Source organism: Silene latifolia, chromosome Y, assembly GCF_048544455.1.
Source record: "Silene latifolia isolate original U9 population chromosome Y, ASM4854445v1, whole genome shotgun sequence".
Classification (NCBI taxonomy): Eukaryota; Viridiplantae; Streptophyta; class Magnoliopsida; order Caryophyllales; family Caryophyllaceae; genus Silene; species Silene latifolia.
The window spans coordinates 424,347,610-424,362,217 of NC_133538.1; the positions used below are offsets into that span (position 1 = coordinate 424,347,610).

The window sequence follows — 14,608 nt, forward strand, 5'->3', positions numbered from 1 at the left end:
CGGACACACGCCTTCTGTAGTGAATACAGACCCTGCCAGATTAGTTTGCATTTTTATTCACTTGGCCATTTATTTGAAAGAAATTTATAAAAAGGAATTTCTTCACTTGAAACATTTAATGTGGTTTATCAACTAGAAAAATTTTTAGAATTGGGAGATATCATGGTCAGAATACATGTAGGGTCATTTCAGAACCAGAAAATGTTAAAATCTAAATATGTGAAAAAAATTTAGAACCAAAAAAAGTCGAACTTGGAATATGTGCAGAAAATTTTCAGAACCAGAAAATGTTTAAATTCAGAATAGGTGCAAAAGTTTTCAGAACCATAAAATGTTAAACTCGGAAAAATTTTCAGAACCAGAAAAATATTCAGAGCCGGAGAAATATTCAGAGCAATATCTAGAACCTGGTTGAGCTCTATCTGGTAGGCTGAGTACCCAGTTGCTGACCATGCTGGTGACTTAGGTGAAATACTTTTTCAAGTGGGTGATGTTCCAGGATCTGGGAACCATTTGTCCTTCCATAGTCATGAGTCGGTAAGCTCTATTTCCAACTATGCTTTCTACTTGGTATGGCCCCTCCCAGTTGTAGGCGAATTTTCCTGCTTGCCGGTTCTTGGTATTCTGGAAGACTTTTCTCAGGACCAGATCTCCTACCTGCAGGGATCTTACTTTTACATTCTTGTTATAACTTCTTGCCACCGTTTGTCGGTATGAAGCCATCCTAATCTAGGCGCTGGTTGTGAGTTCATCTATCGTATCCAGGATGCTTGCCATTTCCACCTGATTCCGGTATTCTGTTATACATCCATACCTGTGGGTTGGGATCCTAACTTCGGATGGAATGACTGCTTCTGCTCTGAACACCTCGTTGAAGGGGGTTTGTCCAGTTGCAACCTTGGACGTGGTTCTGTCAGCCCAGAGTACCAGAGGCTGTTCCTCTGCCCATGTGCCCCTATCTCTTCCAGCTTCTTTTTCAAGTTTTCAACGATAATTTTGTTGCTGGATTCGGCTTGTCCGTTGGACTGGGAGTTCCTAGGAGTAGATTTCTATAAGGAGATATTCCACCTAGCACAAAAAGCTTCTGTCTTATTTCCAATAAATTGGGATCCATTATCACATATAATCTTAGATGGAATGCCAAACCTGCATATGATATTGCGTTTAATGAAAGATATAACCTGGGTTTCTGTAACATGGGAGGACGATTCTTCTTCTATCCACTTGGAGAAGTAGTCCGTCATGGCGAGCATATAGATTTTGTTTCCTGGTGCTCTGGGTAATGGTCCCACGATGTCCATTCCCCACTTCATGAAGGGCCACGGTGAGATAACCTGATGCAGAGGCTCTGCTGGCTGGTGACTGACATGGACGTGGCTCTGACAAGCGTCACATCTTTTTGCGAACTCTATGGCATCTTTGCGCATTGTGGGCCAGAAGTATCCCTGCCTCAGTGCCTTGTTGGACAGGCTCCTACCCCCTGCATGGTTTCCACATTATCCATTGTGGAGAGTATACAAAACAACCTGAGATTCTTCCCGATCCAGGCATCTGAGGTAGGGTCCAGCGAGGGATTTCCTGAACAGGACACCATCAATTAGTATGAATTTGGATGATTTCATTCTGAAGCTCCTTACCTCCTTTTTATCTACTGGCATGATATCATTCTGCAGCCAGTCTAGGTATGGTTTCCTCCAGTCTGGAGGATTTTCTTCACTGCTGGTGCTGCACAACACTTCTGCTTCCTGCTCAGGTTTTAGTATCGCTGGCTCCAGCACGTGGACAATTGGTATCGTGGAGATGGCTCCTGCTTTGAAGGTTGCCCCCAGGGTGGGTAGCGTGTCTGCTTTTGCGTTCTGGTCCATGGGGATTTGTTTGATGTTGAACGTGCCAAATTTGAGGGTCAGCTCCATTGCTACGTCTAGATATGCCATCATCCTGGGGTCCCTGGCTTCATAGCAGTCATTTACATGGTTAACTATAAGTTTAGAATCACTGCAAACCTTGAGGTGTCTGACTTTCAGATCCAGAGCCAGCTTCAGACCTAGGATCAATGCTTCATATTCCACTTCGTTGTTTGTGGCCTTGAATTCACATCGTACAGCCTGGACTATGAGATCTCCCTGGGGTGATTTGAGGACCAATCCTACTCCTGCTCCTCTTGCGTTGGAGGCTCCGTCCACATGTAGCTCCCACACTTGTTCCCCTTTATCTTCCTCCAGATTCAGAATGTCCTTTCCGCCTGGGTCTGGAGAGCCGGGCAGAAGTCAGACACAAAATCTGCCAGAGCCTGAGACTTTATGGTTGTACGAGGTTCAAATTTCAAGTCGTAACCGCTCAGGTGCACGGACCATTTAGCCATCCACCCTGACAATTCTGGTTTTCTCATGATAGTCTTAAGAGGATAGTTAGTTATCACAGAAATTGTATGAGACTCGAAGTAAGGACGCAATTTATAAGATGTTTTAACTAGTGTAAGGACAAGTTTTTCTAGTGACGTGTACCTGGTCTCTGCTGGAAGCAGAGACTTACTGACGTAATATACTGGGTGTTGTTATCCTTCCTGCTCTCGTACTAATACTGCACTAACTGTTGCTTTTGTGACTGACAGGTACAGGAATAGTGGCTCTCCTGGTTCTGGCTTCGACAGAAGTGGCGGGGTGCTGAGATAACGCTTCAACTCCTGAAATGCTTTCTCATGAGCCTCCGTCCACTCGAATCTTTGGCTCTTTCTGAGTACATCATAAAATAGCATGCATCTGTTCGAGGATCTGGATATAAATCTGTTTAGAGCTGTCACTCTTCCGGTTAGGCGCTGGACGTCTTTTGGTTTCTGTGGTGACTCCAACTGCAGAATTGCTTTGATTTGTTCGGTGTTGGCTTCTATCCCCCTGTGGGTCACCATGTACCCCAGAAATTTTCCACTGGATACTCCAAAGGTACACTTTGTCGGATTCAGCTTCATTTGATATTTTCTGAGGGTGTTGCAAGTTTCTGCCAAGTGCTGGTGATGTTGCGAAGCCTGCTTCGATTTTATGACCATATCGTCTATGTATACTTCCATAGTTTGGCCTATTTTCTCTTTAAACATCATGTTCACCAGCATCTGGTAGGCGGATCCTGCATTTTTTAGTCCAAAAGGCATGACATTATAGCAATAGATACCTCGCTCGGATCTGAATGCTGTCTTTTCCTGGTCACTGGGGTGCATCTTTATCTGGTTATATCCGCTCTAGGCATCCAGGAATGTCAGCATCTCGTGACCTGCAGTAGAATCCACCATGGCGTCTATGTGTGGTAGTGGGAATAGATCCTTTGGGCAAGCTTTATTTAAATCCGTAAAATCAACGTAGACCCTCCACTTGCCATTCTTCTTCGGAACCACCACCACGTTAGACAACCATTCTGGATATTTTACTTCTCGAATCTTTCCTGCAGCAAGCAGGTTATCTACTTCCTTGTTTATGACCTGGTTTCTTTCAGAAGCAAACTTTCTTCTTTTCTGCTGCACAGGTTTATAGCTTGGATCCACACTTAGCTTGTGAGTTATCACACATGGGTTTATCCCTATCATATCATTATGTGACCAAGCAAAATAATCCATGTTAGTTCTCAACAACCGAACGAGTTCTTCGCAAATGTTACCTGTACACTCTGATCCGATAAGCACAGTTCATTCTAGATGCAGCGCGTCCAGGATGACTCCGTCTAGTTCTGCCTGCTGGGGCTCAATGTACTCGTCTTGGATGTGTTGGGTCTGTAATTGCTATGCAGGCGAGATGGTTGTTGACTTCAGAGCCACTTTATAGCAATCCTTAGCTTATTTCTGGTCCCCACGTATCTCTTACACCCCCCAAGGCATTGGAAACTTCAGACACTGGTGGATCCAGGGCCTGCCAAGGATCACATTGTAAGTGGAGGGTCCGTCAATAACCAGATATCTTACCTGCTTGTTTACACCTCCGTCATAGGTTGGGATGACGATTTCTCCAAGGGAATGCTTTGTTTCGCCACTGAAACCAACCAAGGGACCGCCTTCTTTGTTAGATCTTTCTCGGTGAATCCCATGCCTTTGAGTGTCTCTAGTATGATCAAGTTGACGGAGCTTCCGATATCCACCAAGATCTTTCTCACCTCACAATTTCCTATGGGGAGCGTGATGATTAGAGCATCGTGGTGCTGTTCTGGAGCAAACTGGGCATCTGTTTCGTCAAAGGTGACTGATGGCAGATTTTGACGATTGATCCTGCAGGAATTTTCTGGTTTGTCTCCCTTAGATCTGGTTGCATGCCTTTTTGCTGCTGAATATGTCAGTCCGCATAGCTCCGATCCACCTGTAATAACATTCACAGTTCTAGTGCATTGAGGAGGAGGGGATGGAAGAACCTGATCTGCTGAATTTACTCTGGTTGTGCCTTTCGGTAGGAGGTGATCCAGGTTTCCTTGATCATAATGGAACTTGACTTCCTTTTTGAGGGAATGGCATTCGTCGGTGTCACGGGTGTTGCTGCCGTGGAACTCACACTTTTTGCCAGTGTCCTTCCTGCTGCTGGAGTATCCTTCTCCTGGAGGTTTTGGCCATCTGACTCTGCGACCCAGCTCCTGCAAGGCTTTAAATAATCCTACGAGATTAGTGGTAAAACCATACTCACTTACCTTCGGAGGCAGATCTGCTTCGCTCTTTCCTTCAGAACTTCCAGAAACTTTGTTTACGTTCCTGCTGTAGGGTTTGGGCCTTTCGCTCTTCTTTTCTACCGGGGATTTTCTGGATACTGGTTCTGAATTGTAAGTGCCTCTTATAGGTGCAGAGTCTTCCTCCAGCCTCATGATAGCAATCGCCTTCGATTGTACCTCCTTAAAGGTGGTGCACGGATGCATGGTCAGGTCCTCATATAGCTCTGAACTTTGGTGCAGTCCTCGGCGGAAGGCTTCTATAGCGGTTGCTATATCGCACCTTGGGATTGACACCTTCTCCTTGTTGAACCTGTTCAAGTAATCACGGGTAGATTCCTCAAACCCTTGCACTATACGCTAGAGGTCGCCGGTCTGTTTCTCAGGCTTTATGCTGCTGGCGAACTGCTGGTTGAATGCATTAACCAGGTCGGCGAAGTTGGCTTTGCTCTTATTGGGTAGGCCGATGAACCACTGCAGGGCTGCTCCAGACAAGGTTGATCCAAATCCTTTGTACATACAAGCTTCCTTCAAGGGCCCGGTCGCGGTTATTACCATCATTTTCTGCTTGTAGTGGTTGACGTGGTCAATTGGATCTGTGGTCCCATCGTAGAGCGTCATGGCTGGTGGTACACATCCTTTAGGAACTTACATGAGGTCTATGTCGTCCACAAGAGGTGAGTCTGCGTAGCTGTCTCGTGCTGCTTTCTCTAATGGATGCGCTACGCCTGGTATCCTGTACATCAGGTCCCTCAGCTCCTGGTACTACTGCTCCAGCGAACTACCTTTTCCTGCAAGAGGGTCAAAAACAGGCGGGAAGGAACCGACAGGTGTACCTCTTAACCAGGGCCCTCCAGAAAATTGGCCAGACGCTGGATGACTTATCATTGACGTTGTACTGATTATAGATCATGGCTGCCATCCAGGTGTCTGCTGCGGACCTCCGATCCAGGCTCCACTGGTGTGGGGGAGTACCTGAAAAGGGCGGAAGGTTAGATCCTGACGGAGTGCTAAACAAGGCATTACCTGGTGTCTGCTGCAGACTGGGTGGATTCTCAAATGACAAGCATCCTAATCCTCTGGGCTCGATGGGTTCGCTAGATGCTACTCCTGCAAGGTCTAGCCTGGTGACTAGTTCTGATGAAATTGACCGACTCGATCCTCCACCGCTGGTTAGGTTCAGAGACTTATATGTTGGTGCTGGTTTGGGCTGGACTGCTGTCACGATCTGAGCAATCAGGTTCTGGTTGTCTTTCATCAGATCCTCGACGGCCTGACGCAGAGTATTCATCCTTTGAATCATCACCTGCATCGGGTCAAGCACTGGGGGGTCCTCTACTTCTGAGAACTTCTGCACTTAATCCTTCCTGGGTCGGGGCTCTGGATGCAGCTCCACCTCTGCTGGGGCTGCTCTCCCTGCTGGATCTGGACTGGCTGGATACGCCCGTTGCCTTGGGTATCTGCGGTGGGTTCAGAGGCGGAGGCAAAGGCATGGTTCTGGGCGACATGCTGACGGGGGTCGTTTGACTAGACTCTGAGGATGTACTGACTGATCCTGCGGATTCAGAAGTAGGTCCTGCTCCACAAGATAGGGCTAACATGTTGTGGCTGCTGGAAGGGTTCTGGCTGGTTCCGGACATTGCGACGGCTGGTTCGGTTTTGCGAGATTTGTCTATGGAAAATGATCACTATGCCCCAAGGTGGGCGCCAAACTGTTTTGGTAAAAATTTACCGATTATGAATTTAATTATGTGAGTGATAGTGATTGTTCTAAGGCCAATTACGATTTGAATGTAACAGCGATAATATACGAATAAAAGATGAAATAAAAGAATGCCACTGAGGATTTTTAGTGACGCGGAAAACCCGGTGTACGAACAACCGCGAGGGGAGTCGGAATCCCGCCAACTTTGCACTATAATCGACGTTGAATAAACAAGTAAGGAAATACAATGATTATTTTCGCTAGGGAGTTATCGCCAAGTATGGACAAAGATTTTGATGAGACGATGTGTTGCTCTCTTACTGAAGTTCCAATGATTTATGTGTTGCCCTCCTCTTGCTTGTATAGCTGTCAGAATCAGACTTAGGGTTTTAGAGCTTCCTCTGCTTCTTTTCCTGAATACCAGGTCAACTCCCTAAAAAATAGGGGTTTGTTGTTGTCTCAGTTTCTCTCCTCTTTTGCACGTGTGTTTTCACTTTTGCCAATTTATGTTTGTCTTGCTTTTTAATCCCACGGCTCTCATCATGCCACGTCGTCAATACTTTCCTTCTTTTATCTTCCAATAGCCGTGTGCCACATCATAGGTGATAAAGTACCATTTTATCCGCAACAAATACTATGAAATCCTCTATAAACAATTAACCATTCCAGCTTATGATCATTGCAACACAATTAACTTATGTAATCATTATCAAACCATATCATACTTATCAAAATCATGTGGTGTCACAGGACACATCCTAACATGAAGCATGAAACAAACAATGGATGCATCTACAAAAAGTCAAACCGCTTTCCTAATCTAAGCGGCCGTTTTTCTTTAATAAACTGAACAAAGAGAGTCATTAGCGGAGGATGTCGTCTCCAGGTCTTACCAAGGTGTCGACTCCCTAATTCTAGCTCAAGTAGCCAACATTGACAACACAAGGTGCCTAAGAAACAAATTCTAGGCGGGAAAGGAGAAGTACTTCGCTATACACCCAAGAATGACACGACACAAGCAAGATTCGACCTAATATCAAACCCTTAACCAAAAGGAGACCAAAGCCCGGCTCTCACGGTTTTCACTAGTCACTCAAATGAAAGAACGGGGTGATTTTTGTGACAAAAAAAAATCAAAATCACTCTCCAAACTCGACTTGCGAAGCATGTCCGCAATCTAATATGGTACCATATCCAATATCTGCAAGAGAAATACCTAATGGTGCACATGCAAGAGACAATCGGGTTGTAATAGGGCTCGGGTTCGGTGAAAAGGGGTTGGTGCAAGCACCGTTTTAACACATGTGAGGCTATCGGTTAATTAGTCGTCACATCTAACCAATCCATTAAACTCTACCCACGCAAATGAATTTTTTCACAAAATATGGTAAAGATTGCTATTTCCAAAAATTATTCAATCCTCTTCAAAACAAACTCAATTTGCAAATTACCAACCCTTTATTAGGCACAAAAAAATATACATTCTTTTCTTTTTGTTTTTCATTTTATTTTTCTCTTTTTTTCTATTTGTTTTTCTTCTTCATTATTTTTTCTTTTCTTCTTTCACTTGTAAACCTCTTAAATATGCAAAAATTGGCCACTATCAAGCTTCATTTCACTTTCGTGATATTTAGGATCGTTCACCTCAAAAATAATCACGTTTCCTTCCCAATTATAATCCTCAAAACAACTACAAAGACAAACTACTCAACAAAGGTGGGATGTTTATGGAATGTAGTTATTTTATTGGCAAATGAAATGACAAGGCTTAGGCACTAATTAGGTAAACAAAAGGGAAAGATGATCAAATGGGTGAAAAATAAGCTTATTTGGCTATGAGGGGCTACTTTATTTGAACAAAATTGTCTCAACCTGAACATCGACACTTCTACGGTAAGGAATGAGCACCATACTTATGCGTTTTTACATGACACACCACGTAAGGAGACTACTTACAATTCCTAAGCGGGACCGGTTTGATGGACCGGCAATAAGGAGGCTCTAACCTCACATTTGAGTAGCTATGTCGGTCCTAGGTAAAGTCTCGGGTCTAACAAGGTCTCACAAGGTGGTCGCAACTTGGTTGTTAAGCTAGACTTCCGGGTTTTTGTAAGCAAAAATCCTAACCATGTGTCATCAAGTGGCACGAGCTATCAAGAGGGAAATGACACGGGCAAAACAATTATCATCATTAATGACATATACCCTCCACATTTAGACCCCCTATGCAACTATTTACAAACAAGATACAACGTGTATGAAATGCGACTAAACATATGAACAAGCTATGTGAATGCAAGAGTGAACACATGCAACATCCCCATATACCAAGGAGCCTTAACAAGACCTTCCTTAGAATATAAGGGTGGTACTATCTCGGTTGCCCGAGGACAGTAATAATCAAACGTCGATAAAAGAACAATTAAAGTTTATTACAAGTGATTAAACAAACTAAGATAACAAAGATACAACTCAGACTACTACCAATTATGTGATCTAAACTTCTGTCAAAACTCGTGAAGGACTCATCCCGCCAAGTATCCAGCTATCAACCGAAACATCACCTGCTAAGACTAACTGCTCACCATAAGGGATCACGGCAAACACAACATAAACAACAAGAAGACAACCATACAAGGTCAGTAACTTAGGAAAGACACAACAACAACACCCAACACACTACAGACACGAACAAGTACACATACACGCCACAATTACTCCAACCAATCACCGTCACCAAGTGTCCACTGGACCAGCCCTGCCAGTGGGGGACCGCAGCCGTACCCACCAAATCCCCGCTCCTCACACAGAACGATAAACCCAAGTTTCCTTAATGTGCACATCTCCTCCTGTGGCGGGTTCCACAGAGGGCGAACCAAGGGCGTGAAGCCACTCCCGCAAGTGACTCCACTCAGCTAGGGACGCGCCCCAAATATCACAGACAGCCAATCACAATCAATGTATTACGTCAACGATAGACATAATAGCACATCACCAACCAATTATTACACTCCGACAACCATACTGATATAGCAACAACTAAACCACATCACAAGACACTCTAGACAACCAACAGTACTGAGTAGGCGAACCTACCTTTAGCCAACCACAGCAATTCCACGTTCAATCACATGACATCAACCAAGCAAGCAATACACATATACAAACAGTACAAATCCATCACAACTACTGCAACCCTAACTGAAAACGACAACGACAAAGATGATGACGATGACATACCTACGCATAGCTATCCGGCGTCAGGACCGCTACCCGACTCAAGCAACCTATACCCAAGGCGTAGGTGTCCTCAAAGGTTCCAATGGAAGGAATTATGGTGAAGGGAATGAGGAATGGCGACATCTGGGTTTGGGGGAAGGAAACCCCCTCTATAAAGACTAGATCAAGTACCACTCACTCAAAGCTCACTACTTCACCAACCCACGCTCGTAAGGCTTCCTAAAGACTAAGACATATCATTAAGGTCGGTCAACGTCAGTCAATAGGTCCCTAAAAGGACGGGTATTACAGTCTTCCCCCCTTAGAAAGAACTTCGTCCCCGAAGTTCGACTCATCCTCCCCCGAACCACACGATACCGAGATCAAGGCTATCACCACCGTTTACCCGATATGGGTCACCATAACCGTTTAAAAATATTATCCCCCTGCGTATGACCATCAAACCCCATCATCATCTTCCACCCTAGCACATGACACGTACACTATCCTCAACTAATCCCACACACACACCAATCATAAAGATGACCAACTCGACTATCACTTACACCACTATATCACCCTATTCAAACACGCACCAACACAACCACGAGATTATACTTTCATTCATCACTGGTCAACAATTACCACTTACAAAACACATAACCCAACGGTTTGTCACAAGCTCACAACAACACATGTTCCTGACTTACGCCACATATGTTTCATTATACTCGATTACTGTGACCTTACCACAAAATTCTGCTAATAACATTGAATTCTCAAGTCATCATAGCGAATAACTACCGAAATAAAGTATACAACATGCTATTTCATTCAACAATTATCGATTATGAATCAATTACGCTATAACCACCATGAAGCTATCCAAAACAATCATATAAAACTATTCAAACCATCATTCACAAACCTTAAAATACCATACAAATACCGCAAAGTTGTTATAATTACATCATTTTTCTTTTGCGACATTACTCTTCCCCTCTTAAAAGGAACTTCATCCCCGAAGTTCACCATCCAACAACTTCCCGTTCCTCAACCCGATACATATCATAACATATTGACATTACTCATTGACTGCAACAACACTAATTCATACTAACATTACCTAATCTTTGACATTACACAACCACAACTCGTATAAACGGATTATCACTGAAATTATACAACACACAGCAAGATCTCTTATTACCAATTAGTAGCAAGGTCCCAATCACCTGTCATACGATCATACCGGGCATGCGACAACACTACAAACGTGGTATTCCAGTTATCCAGTTCAACTTGATATAAACTACAAGGTAACACAAATACCACCGAAAACTGAGTGAATTAACCCAAAATGCATACTCGGCTCATGTCCACAATGATACTTTCTTGATATTACACCATCATGACCCATACGACACATATGTATATGAAATTATGGCAACTGTGAACAACTTTGATTTATCGTTCCGACACATATACATAGCATTGAAAATTTCATCTATACTACGACCACACGCAATTATATAATCAATGGTGAAGCTGAACCATGTTATTAAACACCCACAACAACGATTAGTATAAAAGTAAGCAAGAATATGACGATTCAAATAATTCTTAACTCGAAAAGTCCCTGTAACAGTGACACTCGATCGAGTTGGTCAGGCACTCGATCGAGTTGGACTTTCTCGATCGAGCTCATCAGTTACTCGATCGAGTAAGCTGAGTTCAGATTAGTCCTCCAATGCCATACCTGTAGTTACTCGATCGAGTATGGGCACTCGATCGAGTAGCCAACAAGTCAGAAATCCCCACAAGTCAAATATAAACTAAGCAATCATATAATCACGAGTCGGGACACTCTCCCGACCCCAAAATCTTGCACAACAAGTTTAAAAATACCTAAGTACGGCCTTATGGACAATCATACACACCAAGGTCCAAAAGTACCAACCAAAAACGAGATAAAATCCACTACAAATCATGAAACATAAGAAAAGGAATGGAGTATCATCACTCCTCCTGCTGCTCGTCCATCACCGCATCGTCACCAACGCCACCTCCAGAAGTGCCTGCTCCCGCCGCGTCCTAACCCGCCACACCACCTATTCCAGTACCTCCTCCCACGCGCCAAGGAGCCAAACAACCATAGGAGTACGACTGAGGCTCTCCTAAAGTAGACATATCCACACCATAAGAGTGGAAAACCCCACTGCTGTCCCTGACTCCTCTCCACCAAACCGGCTGAGGTCTCGTGGTCCCATACCCCTGAACATAAGCCATCTCATGCAGGTTCCTGAGTGTCAGGGTAGAAGACACTCTCTCTGAAAGGTAGCTCTCACGCACCTCTGCGCTATCAAAAGAAGGGTAGCCACGGAACTGGTACTGTGGCGGCACTTGCTGAGTCTCAGCCACCCTCTCCCTCACTCTGCATGGCCCCCACCCCATTCTAGGCCGGTCCTCCTCATCTCTCACGTTCTCCCCCTTCCTCGGCTCGGGCATGACCTGTAGGATCTCCGGGTCGATGAGGTACGTCTACATCGGTAGACGCCCCTCCTCTTCCTCATCGTTAGAATCGGCAGCTATAACTGCCGGTGGTAAAGGCTCAGTCGCAGGTAGGTGCTCAGAAGCTGGTATCCTCATCCAACTCATACCCCATACACTCCATGCCAAACTCCCATCCGCTAAGGTTCTCAACCATTTCTGGTCGAGGAAGTAGTCGCGGTCCAAGGTAGGCACCGTGGTAGTCAAAGAAGTATAGGCTGAGGAGGCCTCAAACGATGTCAACCTCTGTGCTAGACGTGTGCCAATGGCACCACAACTCGAAAATCTAGTGTCAGACGAGGCCATCAGAGCTAGACTAGCACATACAAAGGCAGGGGCACTAAAGATGACAGGCTGTGACCGGGTAGGGTTAAGATAAGACATCAAGAGCATCAACTCATGTAAGTTCAACTTACTCACATCCTTCCTCTTGTAGAGCAGACACGTCAAAGCACGAAGAAAGATCTTCAAAGTGACATGTTAAACATCATTGATCAACATGTTACTCGAAGTAGGAGCTGATTTACCGGTAAGGCTTGGCATGAGGCTACTAACCCCACACTCAGAAAGAATATCACGGAGAGCTCCCTTGGCAGGCTTAGCCAAGCCAAAGTGGATTGCAAACATATCCATGGTCAACAGAAAACTCATGTCCATAAGGCGAAACTCCACAGTTTGTTCCACCGCGTCGTATTTAAACGAACTCATGAACTCAAGGGTAAAAAAGGCATAAGAATATTTCCTGAGACGGTATAGTCCTAACATCCCCAAAGTCTCAAAGATGTGCCTGACATCGGTCTCAATCCCTAAGTCAGTCAAGAGGATGGTGTCTATACACCGGGTTGGTCTCATCTTCCGTTGTTGCAAAGCGACAAAATTACCCCTTTGTGTGAAATCCACAAAGACTATGGACGGGTATTCGGGTATTGTCGGGACTACCGGTCCACTCCCCTCTCCTACCTCGGGTTCAGAAGCCCTTCCCCTTTTGCTCTGTCGGGTCCCCACGGTTGGTCTCGGCATCTGCTTTCAACACATAACTTAAATGCACAAACTACATATACTTGAAAACACGTAAAACAATCATGTATGTTCACGTAGAAAAGCTACTAAATACACACTTTTACCAACAAACCAGAAATCATTAGCATAAACTCTCAATTTTACTCTCAGACGGTCACACAGCTGTAAAAATTTTGACATGTAGAGCACCAATTATCATTATCACTACTGTAACACCCCGGCCCAAACCGGGTCGGGAGCGGTTACTTATCATAGCTCACTAGGCTGTGTACATGGCCCACAGATTAACACGGGTCCTTTACAGCGCATTTTGTCCTCACTCATGTGCATCCCGGAAACCTTCCGAGGAGGTCACCCATCTTAAGACTACTCCCAGTCAAGCACGCTTAACTTTGGAGTTCTTTCGCATGGATGACCATAAAAGAAAGTGCACTTTGTTGATATGAGTAGTACTTCCAATCTCTTTAAGCACTAGTCATTTAAGCCTATCACTGGACCTCTTCAATTACCGTGGGGTGTTACAGTCACCCCCACTTGAAGAACGCAACGTCCTCGTTGCGCCTGGGAGCATAACCGCTAACCCAGAATCCTCCCCCGCTAGGTGTGTGATCACAATGGAGCGTATAACCACTACTTCCAGGAGCGTATAACAACTGCCTCTGATCACCACACGGTCGCAGGGTTTCTCTGATACCACTTGTAACACCCCGGCCCAAACCGGGTCGGGAGCGGTTACTTATGATAGCTTACCAGGCTGTGTACATGGCCCACAGATCAACACGGGTCCTTTGCAGCGCATTTTTTCCTCACTCATGCGCATCCCGGAAACCTTCCCAGGAGGTCACCCATCCTAAGACTACTCCCAGTCAAGCACGCTTAACTTTGGAGTTCTTTCGCATGGATGACCATAAAAGAAAGTGCACTTTGTTGATATGAGTAGTACTTCCAATCCCTTTAAGCACTAGTCATTTAAGCCTATCACTGGACCTCTTCAATTACCGTCGGGTGTTACAACTACTACTTTTGAAAATCATAACTTCTAAATAGCTCAATATATTAACAAATTTCACAGTAATATAAGATTAATTTCAATTTGGGGCACTTTTAAGACGAAGTTTTAAGGCAAATTTTTGAGTGAAAATCAAAAAAATGAACTCCAAACATGATATGCATGGCCTATATTACTCAATTTCCTTCCCTTTACACCCAAAAGATAACTAAAATTCAATTCAAATTCTCAAACCCTAGAAAATTCGAGTCATATAAACCCCCAATTTGATTCGATTTATGCATAATTAACCATAATAATCAACAAAAGAAAGCATCTAGGTCATATTACAACCGTTATAAACAAGATTTGGCACATATAAACCGATTTTTCAAGAATTTCCAACATCCTATATGCTTCTAATTAATCACAAACATTAAAATAGGATAAGCATT

At 44.3% G+C, this 14,608-nt stretch overlaps 2 protein-coding genes across 2 annotated transcripts; both read right to left on the minus strand.

The window, feature by feature from the left end:
- Positions 1-1,496: 1,496 nt before the first annotated feature.
- Positions 1,497-2,389, minus strand: LOC141632479 (uncharacterized). Its single transcript, XM_074445024.1, has 2 exons — positions 2,243-2,389; positions 1,497-2,084 (listed from the first exon to the last, which is right to left on the minus strand). Exons 1-2 carry the CDS (start codon positions 2,387-2,389, stop codon positions 1,497-1,499), a joined length of 735 nt encoding a protein of 244 aa, XP_074301125.1.
- Positions 2,390-3,954: 1,565 nt separating this feature from the next.
- Positions 3,955-5,292, minus strand: LOC141632480 (uncharacterized). The gene is made up of 2 exons (XM_074445026.1): positions 5,078-5,292; positions 3,955-4,984 (listed from the first exon to the last, which is right to left on the minus strand). Exons 1-2 carry the CDS (start codon positions 5,290-5,292, stop codon positions 3,955-3,957), a joined length of 1,245 nt encoding a protein of 414 aa, XP_074301127.1.
- Positions 5,293-14,608: the final 9,316 nt, after the last annotated feature.